This window comes from Dipodomys spectabilis, unplaced genomic scaffold (assembly GCF_019054845.1).
Source record: "Dipodomys spectabilis isolate Male_0828 unplaced genomic scaffold, ASM1905484v1 ptg000001l, whole genome shotgun sequence".
Lineage (NCBI taxonomy): Eukaryota > Metazoa > Chordata > Mammalia > Rodentia > Heteromyidae > Dipodomys > Dipodomys spectabilis.
The window spans coordinates 22,036,454-22,054,452 of NW_024870678.1; the positions used below are offsets into that span (position 1 = coordinate 22,036,454).

The following is a 17,999-nucleotide window of genomic DNA, read 5'->3' on the forward strand; positions in this document are numbered from 1 at the left end:
ACTGTGGGCTATTACATAAGGTTGCTGAGAGGTCAAATGGATATACTTGTGTTTTCAAGATGGCAGCACTGGGCATATGTGTGCCAGTGGTATTTGTTATTAGGCAAAGACTATTCAACTCTCTGTCCTTAAAATGACAGGACAAAGAGCCCTCAATAACACACTCTGGTGTGTTATTTCCTGTAGCATACTATATTCCCTGTTCTAGTTTTGCAGAACAATGTCAGTGGGTCACTAAAAGAGCTAGGTAATTCAACCAATTCAGAAAACATAGGTACTGTGAAGATGAAAGAATGGATTTCCTAGTTTTCTCTATTTTTCTACTGCTTGTGTGTGCATGGAAACAGTCTCCATGGGATAGAGATCTTTCTGAACATCTGTTCATACAGTGTGCTGTTGCTGACCTGGTCTCCTGGATGTCTGCACACTCACTTTTTTCCACTTACCCTGGCAAAACTTCATGTAGCTGTCAGTAATACTTCTATTGACCTGCTTTCAATCAATGTTATACATCAAGTAAGTTTTCTGTGTGCAGCTTTAGGGTTGAACAAGGAAAGCCTAAATGAGGCAGAGAGCTCTGTTCAGCTGAGGGTCAGGTATCCTGCCCCAGAGATTATAGGACATGGGTTTTTTCATTTGTTTTGTTTGCTTACACATAGAATACACACTGACCTCGAATCTTTCTTGGAGAGATCAGCAAAAGCTAAATTGCTATAGAACAATTCAGCATTTGTCTCAGTCTTCACGGTCGGGATCCAACCTGCTGGCAATCAAAGAGATATTCTTCCGAACTGTGGCCTGTTAGGCTATGTGATACAAACTATTGGGAAGTGTATAAATGTGCAAGATCAAAGACTGTGCAGACATTTGAAATAAACTGTATTTTTGGGATTGGTCCATCTACATGGACAATTGTTCATTTAGGCTTGGGAAGTAAGGAACGAGTAGATGGGAGAACCTCCAGAATCCATCTATATCTTTTCTATCCTGACTTTTAAGGTTCTTTTATCTGAAAAAATATTAACAACCCTGACGTTGGAGACATTTAATTGATCTGGGGGAACATAGAACAGTGTTTACCAGCAAAGAAGCTTGGTGTCCATTAACCTAACAGTAACATTTCTACTCTAGTTCATCTTTTACCTTTATGAGACAACTTATATATAAGATTTTGTTTTGTTTTGTTTTGCCAATCCTGAGACTTGAACTCTGGGCCTGGACATGATCCCTGAGCTTTTCTGCTCATGACTAGGTCTGTACTCCTTGAGATATAGCTCTACTTCTGGGTTTGGGTACTTTTTTCTTTTTTGGTAGTTTTAATGACAACTAAGTCTCACAGACTTTCCTGCCTGGACTTTCTTTGAGTCACAATCCTCAGTAGCCTCCTGAGTAGCTAGGATTACAGCTATTAGCCACTGGTGCCCGGCCCACCTAAGATATATCCTTTCAAAAGATGTCCTTCTGAGAAGAAATTTTGCCTTTTAGAATTTTCATCCCATGCAATTATTTTCTTCAGACAAGTTAAAAAGGGATAATGAGATGTTTCTTGTTTCTCGTTCTTTTCAACACAATTCATTTCTGCTTTATTATTTTTAAAGAAACAAAATAAAAACTTACACCATCTCACCAGTTTTCCTTTGGTTTTACAACATATCTTTTAGATGTATGCACATTTCTTATTAAGTCTTTGCATTGCAGAACACAGATTTGCTCCTCCGCAGATACTATGCAAGTTGCTATCTGCATTTAATAAAAGCACTTGTTGTTCAGTATGATTTTTTTAAAAAAACAATATCTATTTAGATTCAAAATGAAAATGTGAGGATAGTCTGATACTGACAGAAAACTACCTGAATATATAGACTTGTCTCATTTCTTCTATTTTCTACAAAAGAATCTGAGTATTTATTCAGAATGTTTTAACCAGATATCTCAGTTAAAACTTTGACAGCTTATAGTTCACATGTGCGCACAGGCAATGAAAAGTGTAGTATAGGGTAAGTGCAGTGACTCTGGGTAGCACCAGGAGGATGTGTGGACAGAATTATCAGCAGTGACATGAATTAGGCCAGAATCGCATGTCAGCGACAGCACCGAGGCATTGTAATCTAACAAGAATGTACACACAGAAATCCACAATGCTTATTAATTCCTCAGTGTACGTGAAACTAAAATTTAAGGAGCGGGACCAAGGAAGATATACAAAATTTGGATGACAGTAGTTTTTTAATACAAAGGCATTCAATAGAGCTCTTCTGTCTGTTTGAAAAGTTGGCATAGGGTTCTTGGTTCCAAGAACAGAGGAGAAAAAAAGGGAGCAGTTCTCTTTTGACCCAAGTACCTGAGCATTTGATCCTGCTTTGTGTTTATGTTCAGGCCATGGATATGTGTCTGTTCTCACCAGTTTGTTACATTGTTTGGACAGTGTGCTGGCTTTTTCTCTCCCATTGAAAAGGACAGCTTTGGAGCACACTGTCTGGCCTTTTCATTCTGGCACACATTAGCTGCTTCATCCCAGCGTTTGTTATTCCTGGGAGAATTAGATGTCTCAAGCTGTCCCGCCTGGCCTAACCCTAGCTACTGACATTCCAGGTTTATATGCTGAGGAATTTGAACATGTAAGTCATTTTGAGTGATAGCTTTGTAAATTTTCCTGTGTCTTAAAAGATACAGATTGCCTGAAAAGTTCTCCCAACATAGTAATGAAAAATATATGGTCCCTGCTTCATAAATAACTGGTCTTGAAGAAAGAGTCAAGTAGGAATCAAATGATGAATCAGGTGATGTATCAAAGTCACAATCACATTGAAGCGGCAAGTAGGTGAAGTTGCTAACACTTAGTCTGACATTCTCCTGAACAGACTTGGGAAATTCTATGTCAACCTAAATGCTGTGTTCAAGAGATTAGAACTTGACTCTCATTAGGAGGCATATGAATCTAGTATTTTATTAAGATACTTAATTTACATACTTAGGAAACTTATTAGTTGAATCCCAGCTAGGTAGTGTGTGTATACTTATTTACATAAGTGTGTGTGTGTGTGTGTGTGTGTGTGTGTGCGTGTGTGTGTGTGTACTAGGAACTGAACCAAGGACCTTATGCATGCTACACAAGTGCTCTATCACTTGAACCATGCTATTTGGCCTTTAGCTTGTATTTGTTTTTCAAATAGCTCTCTCTGTATTAGCTAGGACTAGCTATAATTCAAGATCCTCCAAGTAGCTGACACCTGGCTGAAAAATTCTTAATCGTAGTAAATAGAAGTAATCTCTTATTTCTTGTTGCTTACATCTATTTCTAGTCTCACTTTTATTCCCTTTCCCCCTTCCACTTCTTTTCAAGATATATGTTTTCTCTATGAATATTTTAAATCTGCATACAAGGTTTTTGTATATTAGGAGATTCAGATTTGACATATGCTCTTTAGGACCCATAGCTTGGCCTATATTCATCTAATAATCATTTCTCAGCACTGTGTAGCATTTTGAGGTAGATGACACACCATACTGAATTCTTCCCTCTCAAATAGTAGTTAGCATGCATCATAGTTTTCTACAATGACTACAAAGACTAGCTCAGGAATTGAAAAGATAAAAATAAATATTGGCAAAGTGACTTCCTGAAAAAGGATTCACCAGTTTTATAACTGGACAAATATCATTTTAACTAGACCTCATGTCTGTTTTTGTGTTAGTTCCATGCTGTTTTTATTATGATGGCTCTGTGGTATAATTTGAAGTCTGATATTATAGTACCAGTTCTATTTGCTCAGGATTTCTTTTGCTGTGTAGAGTCTTTCACACTTCATATGAACTTTTGGATTGATTGTTCTATCTGTGAAGAAGGATATTGGGACTTGGATAGGAATTGTATTGAACCTGTAGATCGCAGAACCTGCAGAAAATGGCAGTATGACCATTTTCACAGTATTAGCTCCATGAATATGAGAGGTCTTCCTATGAAAAACAAAAAAAGATCATACTAAACCTTAATATTTTTTGGTCAGTTGTAGGGCTTGAACTCTGGGCTTGGTCATTGTCCCTCAGCTCTTCAACTCAAGGCTAGCACCCTACCACTTGAGCTACAGCACCATTTCCTGCCCAGGCTGGCTTTGAACCTCAATCCTCAGATCTTAGCCTCCTGAGTAGTTAAGATTACAGGCGTGAGCAACCAGCACCCAGCTAAATCTTAATTTTTTTTTTTTTTTGGGTCCGGTCGTGGGGCCTGAACTCTGGGCCTGGGCGCTGTCCCTCAGCTCTTTAGCTCAAGGCTAGCGCTCTACCACTTGAGCCACAGCACCACTTCCGGCTTTTTTCTTTTTGCTTATGTGGTGCTGAGGAATCGAACCCAGGGCCTCGAGCATGCAAGGCAAGCGCTCTACCACTGAGCCACCTTCCCAGCCCCAATCTTAATTTTTTTAACCGCCAATTTAGTGTTTCAGTTTTGTGCCCAAAATTTAAGCAGCAACATCAAAGCCATGAAGAAAGCTAAAATACTATATTTGAATGTATAGAAACATGCCACAGACAGATGTATATTGAGTCCACATGTTTGAGTCTAGGGCAGTAGTTATTCAAAACTATTTCAAAGAATGCTATATTCACCATGGTGATTTTGTTTAAGAAAATATTAAACTACTAAATAGGACCTACTGTCAGTAGTCACCCAGAGTATCTAGCTGTCCTGTTTGTCTTGTCATTTCTCTGTTACAATGTTCCTAGGAAAAGAGTAGGCTAAGCCATTTGCTATGTGGTATATTGAGCTACACATTAAGTTCCTGAGCTTTTAGAGTAAACCATACTTGACTTTACCACTTACATTGGTGAGGAGTGGGGAGATAGCTCAAGCTAAGAAACTCAGTTTGCATCCTAGGAAAGTCAGAACATGGCACTAAAAGCTTATGTCACTGGAGCTGTGTTCCATTCATGAGGCAAGTAGACCTCACCACCTTGCAACTATAACGCTCTTAAAACTTATCAGACCTTTTTAAAAAATTACTTTATTGTTATTATAGAGGTGACATACAGAGGGATTACAATCACATAAGTCAGGTAATGAGTGCATTTCCTTTGGTACAGTGTCTTCTGTTCCCTCGTTCTCTCCCATCCCTTCCTTCCATCTACAAGCCTATGATCCTTCTCTGGTGAATTTCCCTTGAATTCCTATTAAGCTGCTTGTGTGGTTCTTGACAAAAAGTCTACTAAAGGCAACACTTTGCCCTCATTAGAATTGTTGCCTCATGTATCGTACCTGAGTTCAGATTCTTGCTCCATCATTTCTTACCCAGGTGACCGTGAGTGCATTGCCCCAATTCTCTCCTCCTTTTAAATTGTCTTTTCCATAGGCCACACAGTGTACCAATACCTGTGCTAGGGGGTGTCTTGTGTGAGAGTTAAATGGGATGAGGCCCGTGAAAACTCTTAGAGCATACGCAGTGCTCAGGAGGGCCATGTTAAATGTTGCTATAGCATCACCGTGTCGGTTTTTCTCTCCTCCTCAGTCCTCCCCACTGGCAATATATAAATTGCTGCTTCCTGACTCTTTCCTGCTCTTCCTCCTCCTGTGTGAGACTCTTGCTTTTCTACCTGTCTACCGTAAGGATGCCCATTCCTGTTCTTTCCATGAAGCAATGCCCCACAGCGCACGTCTCTTCCCCTCTTCCTCTGCACGTGGCGCCACGAACCCCCAAACATTGATATTTTTCCCCTGTTGTGAATCATGTGTGCATGTCCCTTAAAGGGCACATGAGACATTGAAGAGCAAAGGCCTTGTCTATTCTCCATTCCTCTTAGATGTCGATACCTAAAGTAGTACTTGTCCTGAACAAGTGGTTTCATCTTGAATTAGGGGTACATGTTCTCATGCTGGCCTGTTTGTTTCCCTTTATATGTTGGCTGGAGAGCCCTATCAAGATGGTGGTTAACATAGATTTGGGGCTTTCTCTCTTGACATTTTGGGTATACATCTTGCCCCTTCTTTGTATTATTTACTTTCTGGTATTCATTTCCCTGTGCTTTCTGCATTTTTGCAGAAAGTATTTATTCTGTAATCTGATTCAATCCTTTGGAAACTCAGCGAGGCACCAATATCCCATATTTCAGTTGGAGGCACAGCAGGAATTGTCTGTGCAGCAGGTGACCAATCAATGTTCATAGCTACTCTACCACTTAGCTGTGGGAGTGACCTCAGCCAGTTACCTCCCATCTTCACCTCTGCAATTTTATTCTGACTGAATGGAGAATGAAACTATCTTTATGGGGTGGGTGCTTGTACTATTTAAATGAAATAATATGTGTGAGGGTCTACATACAGTCTTACCTGGCATCTAGATACAGTTACTAGGATATTAATTCTATCTTGTATCTTTTCATGGGCCTGTACAAATTAGACTATACAAGAAGCTGGTGTTGTCACTCAGTGGTAAAGCCCTTGCTCCTATTGTATGTGAGGCCCTGGTTCTGATCTCAGCACCAGAAAAAGACACAAATAACAAAAAAGACATACTGCCAAGCACATATTTCTAAGCCAATTGTTTGAACATAGATACCATGCTTAGCAGGCTGATCAATCCTTCACCTAAGTAAGTTATTGGCTCAAACATTCACTGGTTTACCTAGTGAGTACTTTCTGAAACTCACTTTAGGTCTCTGGAGAACTATGTCCCTCCCTGTCTCCGTCTAGGTAAAATCACTAAGAGGCAAGAGGCATTGTGGGTATGCAAAAGATGTGGTAGCTTCTGAAACCATTTGGGGTGGGTGTTTCCCTTTAACAATAAGCAGTTTCCGGTTATTATGTCACCTAAGAATGGTGAGTGGTTGTCAGGGAGTTAGTTGGGAGTCTTTCCCACAAAGGCTTACTGGTGTTGGCCAATTTCCACCTGAAGGCCCAAATGGCCCAGTTAAGCCTCCTGGGATTGGAAACCCCCGTTGGACCTCAGTCTGTGCTTCCTAGTCTGACCCTGACATCACTTTTCTTTCCTCCTTTAGCCTTGCAGTGGTTCCTGGGAATCTGCATCTTGTGGGAAGACAGAGGACCAGATGACTGCTTCCGGTCAGGCTCGCAAATATGTGAATGCGTTCTCAGCCCGGACTCTGGTCATGTGAGATGTTTCCAGAAAAAGCATTATGGTTTTCAGAACACTTCAAGTTGACTTTGCATTCCTCGACATGAAACTCTTCATGATTGGGAGAAGAACCTATTTTTGTTGTGGTACAACAGTTGAGAGCAGCACCAAGTGCGTCTAGTTGGATGGAATCTTACTGCATTTCACTCAACTAAAGGGATTTAAAAATAAATGAATAGCAATCTTACCTAAATTATTAGGTAATGAATTGTAACCAGTTGTTAATATCTTAATGCAGATTTTTTTTAAACATAAAATGATTTATCTGTATTTTAGAGAATTCAATAGATCAGTATTTTTGCCTGTGATGAGTTTTTAAAATTTTAAACAGAAAGGTACTCCAGTATTTCACTTTTCTCAATCACTAACCATACTTGTAGAAGTTTTTTTTAAAAAAAATCAGTAAAAGCATTACTATAAATGTTGGCTAAATACCATGAGACAATTAATGGAGATGGTAAATGTTCATTTGTGGTTAATTACATTTGGAGGTACATTTATTGTACTAAACCATTTTCTGAGGGTTTTTTATAGCTTGCTTTAAAATTATTACTGTATGAAATAGTTTTATACAAAAATATATTTTTATTCAGTAATTTAATTTTGTAAATGCCAAATGAAAAAAAAAATGTGTTTTGCTGCTATGGTTCTTAGCCTGTAGACATGCTGCTAGTATCAAAGGGGCAGTAGAGCTTGATTGGAAAGAAAAGACACTTGGTGTTAGGTAATTGACTATGCACTAGTATTCAGACTTCAGACTTTTCTATTTATATATATATACATATATACACGTATGTATGTTTATATATATATGCTTTTTTCCTTTTGTAATACATTTGGAAAACTTGTTTGGGAGATTTTGAATTTTTGTTACTTGTTTTTTTTATTTTTGTTATTGTTGGTTTATGAAAGCATGCATTGCACTTCTTTTTTTTTTTTTTTGGGAGATCTATGTTGTTAATGTCCTATGTGTTGTTTTGAGTTCAGCCTCATTGTTCAGGGGCTCTGAGTTCCATCAGCTTCCCCTACAGCTTCTAAATGTATGGTCATAGAACTGCCTCACGGATTCTGTGTTTTCAGCTGTGGAGACAATGACAGAGGTCAATAGCCAGTTGCTGCCTTAAGAACATTTGTGGAAGATGACTGGCTCTGAACTTTTGATATGACAGTGTATTTACTACTTACTGCCTTGTCGCAAAATAAAGCTGTGCCCTTATTTTACTTAACTTGTGACTTCTCTCATGCTTGTGATTGTTGGTGACAGTTGGACTCTTAAGAAGATGGAACAAACTGAAACCACTCTTCTCTCTCAAAAATTTGCATAGTCCAGCCTGGTCTGTAATCACAGCTACTCAGGGAGCTGGAGACCTGAGGTTCATGTGACTTTTTTTTTTTTTGGTCGGTTGTGGGGCTTGAACTCTGGGCCTGGGCTCTGTCCCTCAGCTCTTCAGCTCAAGGCGATTGCTCAACTGCTTGAGTTACAGTGCCACTTTCGGTTTTCTAGTGATTTATTGGAGATAAGAGTCTCACAGACTTTTCTGCCTGGGCTGGCTTTCAATCATGATCCTTACATCTCAGGCTCCTGAGTAACTAGGATTACAGGCATGAGCCACCGGCGCCCAGCCTCTGTGTGACTCTTATCTCCAATAAACTACTCAGAAAAGACCAGAAGTGCCACTGTGGCTCAAGTGGTAGAGCACTAGCCTTGAGCAAAAGGAGCTCAAGGACAGTGCTCACACATACACACAATTTGCATATACACATACACACATACACACACACAATTTGACTATACCAGCTGAATTTCATGTGAAAAAAACAATGAATCATTTCTATGGAGAAAGATGGACAAGCAAACCAAGATAAAACATTGATATAATAAATCATAATGAGAACTGAGAAGAATCTTCTAGAATGTATCAGTCTGGAGTCCAGCAGCTTTTTTTTTCCCCCCAGTCCTAGGGCTTGAACTCAGGGCCTGGGCACTGTCACTGCACTTCTTTTGCTCAAGGCTAGCACTCTACCACTTGAGCCACAGCACCACTTCTGGCTTTTTCTGTATATGTGGTACTGAAGGATTGAGCCCAGGGCTTCATGCATACTAGGCAAGTACTCTACTGCTAAGCCACATTCCCAGTCCTCCAGCAGCTTTTGAGTTGAGATACCGTGGATGTAGGCAGGGCATGGGAAAGTCACAGGGTGGTTCATGCATGTAGCTATTGAAGGATATTGCTGTCTAAAAGGGAAGAGATAGGGAAATCTGAACCCTGGAGAGGTACAGTGACCTCTGGCAAAGTCCTGACCACCTAAAACACATCACAGGGAGTAAGTACATCCCTTATTTTTTTGCATCTCCACCCAGGTGTCCTCACCATGAGAATCTACCAGAAAACAGAGTGTAAAGGAGCATCTGGATGGATGTAAGCCAGAAGATCAGCTTTCTAGGGTATCTCCACTGTGGGCACAGCCATGTGCCAGTCCTGGGTTTAAACTCAGGGCATAGGTGTGGTGCCTGAGCTTTTGTATTCAAGACTAGCACACATATCCCTTAAGCCACAGATCTGCTTCTAGCCTTTTGGTAGCTTATTTGGGAAAAGAGTCTCATCGAACTTACTGTTTGGGCTGGCTTTAAACTGTGATCCTTAGATCTCAGCCTCCTGAATAGCTAAGCATGAGCCAGCACTGGACTGAAGTACTCCTTTCTTACAGATGAATCACCACTGACTCCATCTCTCAACTTAGTGTTCTTTCCACTATGTTGCCCTATCCTTTGAACGTACATTCCTTTTCTTCTCCTTATGTTCCAATTCACACTTTGAATTTTCATATGCATGATACAGTTGGTGTTCATAAAGCTGAGGGTTTGTTACATTGAATTATTAGTATGACTGGCATTTTGTGATTCCTAGCTCCTAGCATATTCATGCCCTCTCAGAGTCATTTTCAAGGTGCCAACTCTGCCATCTACTAGCAGTTTAAGCTTGGGCAAGTTATTAAGCTCTTTGAGCCTTTTTTCCCCTTTGTCTAGGAAATGAGTTCATCCCTACTATGGATCTTGCAATACGTAAAGCACTATACAAATGTGTGCCTTGCCAATACTCTCCACACTTAAGTGATATGATCATCTAGTATGTTACATGATCATCTGGTTGTTATGTACATTGCCAATTACAGAGGTAAATGTAGATGCCACATTATAATTAAAATAAGGCAATGGTAATATAAACCTCAGGTTCATGCAGGACTGAAATAAGGAGTAACTTTCCTGACAAATGGCTCTCTTTCACTACTGTCAGTAATGCTACTAGTAATATTACAATAGTTGTTAGCTGCTTGGAAAGAAAGTGCTTAGGAATGAAAGGAATGGGAGAGAAGATTGTTGGCAGGGAAAAGAATAATGGTGGGGTCTCAGAAACTGGGAAAGTGAAAGGGAAATTGGGGAAAAGGAACAGATATGGAGCTGGAGAGCCATATACACTATACTTGAACTTTGTTCTAAGAGATATTGAAAGTCATTGAGTGGTTTTAGGCAGGGAAATAAAACAATTAATTTATATCTGATTTATATAAATATAAAGAATCCTATTCAAATCCTTGATTCATAGATAGTAGAAAATTATTCCTCAGGTCAGTGGGAACAGATGAATTCAATCTATCAGATACAGTTCATTGTATTATACTTTCTACTGCTTCTTTATTCTGACAGAATGTGCTTTAATTTGAGGAAAATCCTCTGCAAAATATACATATATATATCTTTTGATCTGAAGTCTATAAAAGTTGATTTCACTTTTACAGTTCATAAAGTAATTCATTTGGGAGGAATTGATTGCATAAGACATTTTTCTCCTAGAAGAATATTTCCAACAAATAATTTATCTGAAACTTTCCCTGTCATTTTTCAAAGTCCTCTGAGTTTTTTTAAATGGGATACAATTCTTGATTATGTGTTGATGCATTTTGTTATTTTGTCCATTAAGAAATCATCTAACACCTATCCTTGAAAATGTTTGCAGCTTAATTTTATATTTTATTTTACTCTTTAATCTAGAATTTTTATAGCCAGTGATTCTCAGACTTTATTGGACTCAGAAATACTTGTTTAAAGTAGAGATCCTTGACCGCACCCTTCAGGTATTCTGATGCAAGATTCAGGCATAAGCTTAGGCATTTACAAGTTTCCAGATGATTCCAACACAGGTGGGCTGAGGGCACCATACTTAAAAAAAAAAAAAAAAAAAACTGACAAAATCCTGCCCTTAGGAACAAATGTCACTTCCTCAATGCTGTGTTTTCTAAGTATTTTTAATAGCTTTCAAATTCAGTAGAATCCATGATTTTTTATTAAAATATCCACTGGTCTATAGAATCCTAGAGAGAAAAAAAAATTGTTTCTGGTCCTGGGGCTTGAACTCAGAACTTGGGCTCTGTCCCTGAGCCTCTCTGTGATCAAGGCTAGTGCTCTTCCATTTACAGCTTTTTCTGAATAGTTTATTGGACATGAGTCTCATGGACTTTCCTGCCCAGACATACTTCAAACCATTATCCTTAGATCTCAGCCTCCTGAGTAGCCAGGATTACACGAGTGAGCCACAATTGCCTGGCTAGATTTTTTTATTTTTTTATTTTTTTTTGCCTTTCCTGGGGCTTAAACTCAGTTTCTGGGCTCTGTCCCTGAGCCTCTCTGTGAAAGAAATATTAAGCTCTAAATTTTCTCAAACCTAGAATCATTATGTTACCAATATTGGTCTCTAGATCCATGTTTTGTGTGATTCTTTTACAATATATGAAGAAACAAAATTCTGTTCACAGTACGTGTGCACCTCTTTTATTACATGATTCTGTTGCATATGTTCTATCTCAAAGACTCTAACATGGAAACCAAACAGAAACATTGTTGTACAGAAGTCTTTGGTTCTAAACCAGTCTCTAATCCAATTGCCAAAAAACCTTGTTCAAGTCACTCTATACCTCAGTGATTTGGGATTTATTTCTACTTAAATGAAGGAAGTATTTAACCTGGTATATAATTACAAAGCATACAAATGTCCTCAGATCAAAGACAAACAAAATTCAAAGAAAGCTTCAGTAGCCCACAGACATTGGAAGACTTGAGGCAGAATTGTGTTTCCTACCAGCAAACATCCTCTGAAATAACTATATAAATCAACCTGGGTTTGAGGAAGAGATGTTAAGGATGGAGTCTATTGGATGTTTCTATTGGACCACTTTTCTATGAAAAAGAAAAGTAAATTTATTAAACTAATCTTCAGTAGTCCCAAATATCTAGCCATGGACAAAACTAATTCATTTATTCAGGTTAGAAAGTAAATCATTCACTTCTTCGGCCAATATTAGTTGAGTGTGTCCTGAACAAAACAGAATTTAAAAAAAAACAATGAAGTGGGCTGGGAAGGGAGCTCAGTGGTAGAGCACTTGCCTTGCATTCATGAGGTCCTGGGTTCGATTCCTCAGCACCACATAAGCAGAAAAAAAAGCCGGAAATGGCACTGTGGCTCAAGTGGTAGAGCGCTGGTCTTGAGCTGAAGAGTTGAGGGACAGTGCCCAGGCTCAGAGTTCAGGCCCACGACTGGACCCCCCCCCCAAAAAAAAACAAAAACAAAAAACCAAAAAAAAAAAACCATAATGAAGTGTATTTATATTACATATACATTTTTATACATAAGCAATATACATAATTACAAAGTAATACTTTCTTGGATAACCCCCAAAGGATTAAGAATAAAAGGTGCCTATTTTATATGTTTGCTTTTATTAAAGTAACTTCTATTTCTTTAAGTCTAAAATGTCCCTTCTCATGTTTTAGCAGTTGTGACATCAGGCTATGATTTTTAACACTTTCTTTGAGAATAGTTATAAAATCCACAAACAATTAATGATGCAATAGAGCAAGGGGAAATCCTGGAGCTCTGCAGCAGAGAATTCAGAAAGGATCTTCTACCATTCTATTAGGAATGACCCCAATAAGTGTTCCATGCACTTTGACCAGAGGTCCCCAAGTCACCTGCTTGATGTGATTTACAAGTTAATGCATTTTAGAACCCAAAGCCCAAGAGGTAAGGGCACAATAAGTATTCAGAAAATCCATGACTAAAGGCAGATTAAGTAAATAAAGGTAGGTAAATCTGCATCACTTCTCTCCTTCCTGGGCCATGATGGTTGCCCACTTCATTCTCTGAGTGTGTTTACTTTACTATGAATGAGTTTGGACCACTCAGCCATGGACGTCTAGTTCTTACTATAAAATAAGTAAAATCAAATAGGAAACTACTGTGGTTTTAAAAGACTTGTTGAAGTATGCATTGTCCATGATGGGACATTTACATTCTTTCAATCTCCCACCATCTCTCCTTGGAGGCCAACAAACTTAGTACTTGATTGTGTCATGTGAAACCTACTCAGCATCTGTGAGCTCTCTGTGTATCCTACAACTAACTCATTTCATAAGTGAATTAACCAGCTATTTAATCACACACAGATCTAAGACAACCTACATCTACTTTCTAACACTCTTCTGGGAAATCATTGCCTCAAATAGGGGTGGGAAAATTATAGACCCTAGCAAAATTTGGCCCACTGCCCTTTTTGGTAAATGCATTTCACTGGAACAGAGCCCTACCCTTGCATGCCCTTGCTGTCTGTGGCTGGTTTCCTACCTACTACAATGGCAGAATTGAGTAGCTGCAAAATACTAAGAATAAAAAAGATCATGTGGTCTGCAAAGTCTACAACGTTTGGCTCTTTTAAATATCTGGCTCTAAAGGTATTTGGCTCTTTTTGGGAAAATTTTGTGACCCCATTCCTAGAAGAAGAAAAAGAATTAAAAATCACATTAGCAACATGAATGGAAAAGATAATTCTGCTTCAGTTGAACAGACCAATGAGTCTGTGGTTGCTCCATTTCCTGGGCCTTTTATTTGGTTATACTGCTCCTAATTGGAGGTTGAGAACATCTAGCAGGTTAAACTTATGAAATTACTAGTCTGTGATGGATTTGACCTACAAATACAGCAATATGGTGTGACTCAAGCTAATGTGTTGGTTTCCTTCAGTGGGTTCAGTTTGGTTTCTCATCTACTTTGTACTCTTCCCTATTACCTCCAATGTTAGCAAGCTTAGCTACATATTCCAGTCACCTGAAGAGCTTTAACACATCCAGGTCACACCCAGGTACAACTGCAACAACTTCTGGGAGGGGCAGAGAGGAACTAACTGCCTAGAGTTTTTGGAAAGCACCCCAGTGGTTCAAAATGTAGTCAGTGTGTTCAATCCTCAGCACCACAAGAAGTGGTAAGACCCACCAAGCTACTAGGAGAATTTGGCAAACCCCATAAATGAGGTGGTGTAGATTCCTCATTGGTGGATGAAAGAACAGAAGTAATTGTATCCAGCAACTGGGGACATCGCGAGTATGGGGATTCTCACACTTCAGCAACCCCTGGAGGACTGTGATGGAGGACGTGGACTTCTAAGTCCCACCCACAGAGTTTTTGATTCTGTAGGTCTGGGGCTGAGAAATGATAGTTTCCTCAGCTCTCAAGGAAGGTTGATAGCACTGGCCCAGGATCCACACTTTGAGAACCACCATACTATTACTCTTGTCCGTGGGCATGGTGACTAGCCTTTAGTAAGTCCAGTCATGTGTATATGTTTGTTGAGAAGATAATGGGAGAACTGGCAGAGGATAAAGCCAGTGGACATTCTACATTAGATGCTATGAAAGTGAACAGAGCAAAGGTCTCTGTCCTTATGTAGCTTAACCTTGAGAGAAAAATACATAGCTTCAAAGGTGATTATGAACACTATGAAAGGGAAGCATGAAATACTGTAGCAGCACAGAGGAATCACTGGGCCCAGTGTGTCCTTGTCTTTTGACCCTCTCTAAATCCCATGATGCTGAAGTCTGTCATCCCTAAGGCAGCAGAAATCCAAGGAAAATAGAGGGCAAAGGTAGAGGAGATAGAGAGAAAAAAGAGAAAAAGGGAGAGAGGAAGAGTAAGTCTGACCAAGAGTGAGAGTTTCCTCTTCCAGCCTATTACTGCAGATAACAAACCTATAGATCTATTTGATCTATCTTAGCATTAGCTTGTCTCTGTTATATAGAATGAGACTCTCATCTTAATATGCAAATTGGGCATGGTAGTTTAGATCTGCAATCATAACTACTTGAGAGGTAGAGGTAAGAGGACCATGACTCAAGACCAGTCCTGGGGGGAAAAATAAATAAGACCCTATCTGAAAAATAATTAAAGCATAGAAGGGCAAGAATGTTGCTCACATGGTGGAATACAAGAAAAAAGGTCCCGAGTTCAAACCTCAGTGCTACAAAAGGAAGAGGAAGGAAAGACAAGGAAGAAGAACATTTTTGGTCATTCATCTCCCTATGTGAACGATACAGCTGGAGTTCTCAGAAAGGCTTCAGGTCCCAGAGATCCTCAATTCCACCCTTCCTTTTGGTCAAAGCACCTATTATTTAACTTTCATATAATTATTTTCATTCTTGAAAAAAATGGAAATATAATATTGTGCCTTTTAACTAAGTCCTTAAATTGCATACAACCTATTTTTCTGTATCAATCACAGAAATATAACTTGCATGTCACTGAAACAAATGGATTTATGTTTGGCTTGCTAAGTTCCTGTGGGAAGCCTTTGTTTAGGGTTACTATTTAACACTGCTCCTGAAAACAGGGTGGAACTTGCCCTTGAACCTACCTGGGAAGAGAAAAGGAACTCTGAAAATATAACAAAACATCCCCAAATTGAGCTCCTCATCATAGTAGCAGTTAGTGGTTTCTTGTGAATCTATGGTTCTGCTGATTCAGTCAGGTTCCCTCAAGGATCTACACTCAACTCTGCTTCTAGATTTGGTTGAATGAGGATTCAACGGCTCAGCAGAGTTCCCAGGGGACAGGCAGACTGGTGGCTGCAGCTCAGAGCAAGCATTCACTTCTTTTGCCTTCTATTGGTCAAAGCAAACGACAAGATCAGCTGAGTGTCGGGAGAGCCCTGGGCTCCACCTCTTGATGGGAGAGCTAGGGAGACACACCACAGAGGGAAATAAATGATGGTTGCCATTTTTTTTAATGCAAACAATCCAACAAAGCTATCAGCATATCAACCATTCTTACTGGGAAAGATGCCACCAAAAGGATCAACACATCTTCTCTTTTAAGGCAGGTGTGCAATTCTGTCTCAGATGGTCCTCAAAAGTAACAGGCATGAAACAAAGAAATCTCAAAAGCTGATGATAAGATCTGACTGTCTTATACTATTACTTTGGATAGATAAGAACGCCGTGATAGATTGTTAGCTGGTCTCAGCGTCTTTCAATGTCATTAAACTGTTTTCTTCATGTCATGACTATTTTAAAGGATCAGAATTAGATCTGACTCAGAAAACAAAGCTACTCCTGCATTAGAGTGAGTTTGCCAGTACGTTAATGTGTAGAGGTAGCTACAGAATAATTTTGATACCTGGCTCTTCTTCGGTTGAAGCTGTGGAAGGCCTGAAGTCCTCCCAGGCCTCACCTCATTTTGCTGCAGCTCAGTGAACCTTCTGGATTCCTTGTGGAAAATACCCTTTCTTCTCTCTGACCTCACAAACCTCACAACGAATTTTAAAGGTATTTCTCTTTCTCTTTTGCATAAAGATATGAGAGTTCTTTTTTTCTCTCTCTTTCCTTCCCATTCTTTCTTTTCTCCTTTGAAACAGATAAACTGTAGTTTACTCCCAAGAAAAGGAAATAGAGGATGGGAAAGTAGGAGAAGCCAAAGAAGGTGAGGCTTCCTGTCCCAACTTGATTCTGAGGTGTAACTGGTGCTCTGAGTTTGCTTAGATACAAGGCAAGTTTGCTAGTATTTCATTTTATTTATTTTGCTATATTTTAATACTTATTTTGTTTTGTTCTCCTTAAGTAGTTGTACAAAGGGGTTTCAATTAGACATGTCAGTTTGTGAGTGCAATGCATTTGATAAGGGTTACCCCTTTCATCATTCTCCTCTGTCTCTCTCAACTTTTATCTGGGCTTTTACATTTTGGCATCATCAGTTAGTCAATTGCTAAAGGTCACCCTGAGAAGCATAAATTCCCAGCACTTTTGACTCTTAGCATGTGCTTGCAGGTAATGTGTTAAGGCATATCTCCAGTAGCCCAAAACAGGCTTCAGGAGTCACAGATGAGAGTTCTTAGATGCAAAGACTTCCAGAGCTAGAGGCACATGCCCTCAGACACAGCTACCTCAGGGGATTGGAGTACAGAGCCAAAAGAGTTGGAAACATACAACTTTTCCAAGATCAAGGGCTGTGATCTGCAACGTGGGATAGGGTGTATCTTTGGTTGAATCAGGAACACTCCTCTTAATTAATATCCTGTGGCGAAAGGGCATAGGATTACATAAATGATGGCCCCTACTGTTCAGATCACAGGGCAGAGCAAGGGGAAGGACTTTCTCCAAATGAATGTGACCATGATGGAGAAAATGTAATTGTGTACTTTAGCAATTCCCCAAAGATGAAGAGCAGTGGGCAAGTAGAAGTGAAAATAAATTAAGACACAGAAGGATGAAAGAAAGAAAGAAAGAAAGAGAAAGGAAGAAAGAAAGGAAAAGAAAGGAAGGAAAGAAGGAAGGAAGGAAGGAAGGAAGGAAGGAAGGAAGGAAGGAAGGAAGGAAAGAAAGAAAGAAAGAAAGGAAGAAAAAAGAAAGAGAGAGAGAGAGAGAGAGAGAGAGAGAGAGAGAGAGAGAGGGAGGGCTGGGAAGGTGGCTCAGTGGTAGAGCGCTTGCCTTGCCTGCCTGAGGCCCTGGGTTCCATTCCTCAGCACCACATAAGCAAAAAGAAAAAAGCCAGAAGTGGC

At 39.5% G+C, this 17,999-nt stretch overlaps 1 protein-coding gene across 2 annotated transcripts in view; it reads left to right on the plus strand.

Moving 5' to 3' along the window:
* Positions 1-8,350, plus strand: part of Myb (MYB proto-oncogene, transcription factor) — a 34,814-nt gene extending 26,464 nt beyond the window's left edge. For both annotated transcript variants that reach the window (XM_042673396.1, XM_042673449.1), the window contains one exon: positions 6,988-8,350. In XM_042673396.1, the coding sequence (XP_042529330.1) occupies positions 6,988-7,104 (117 nt within the window). In that variant the 3' untranslated portion in view covers positions 7,105-8,350. The remainder of the gene's footprint in view (positions 1-6,987) is intronic.
* Positions 8,351-17,999: the final 9,649 nt, after the last annotated feature.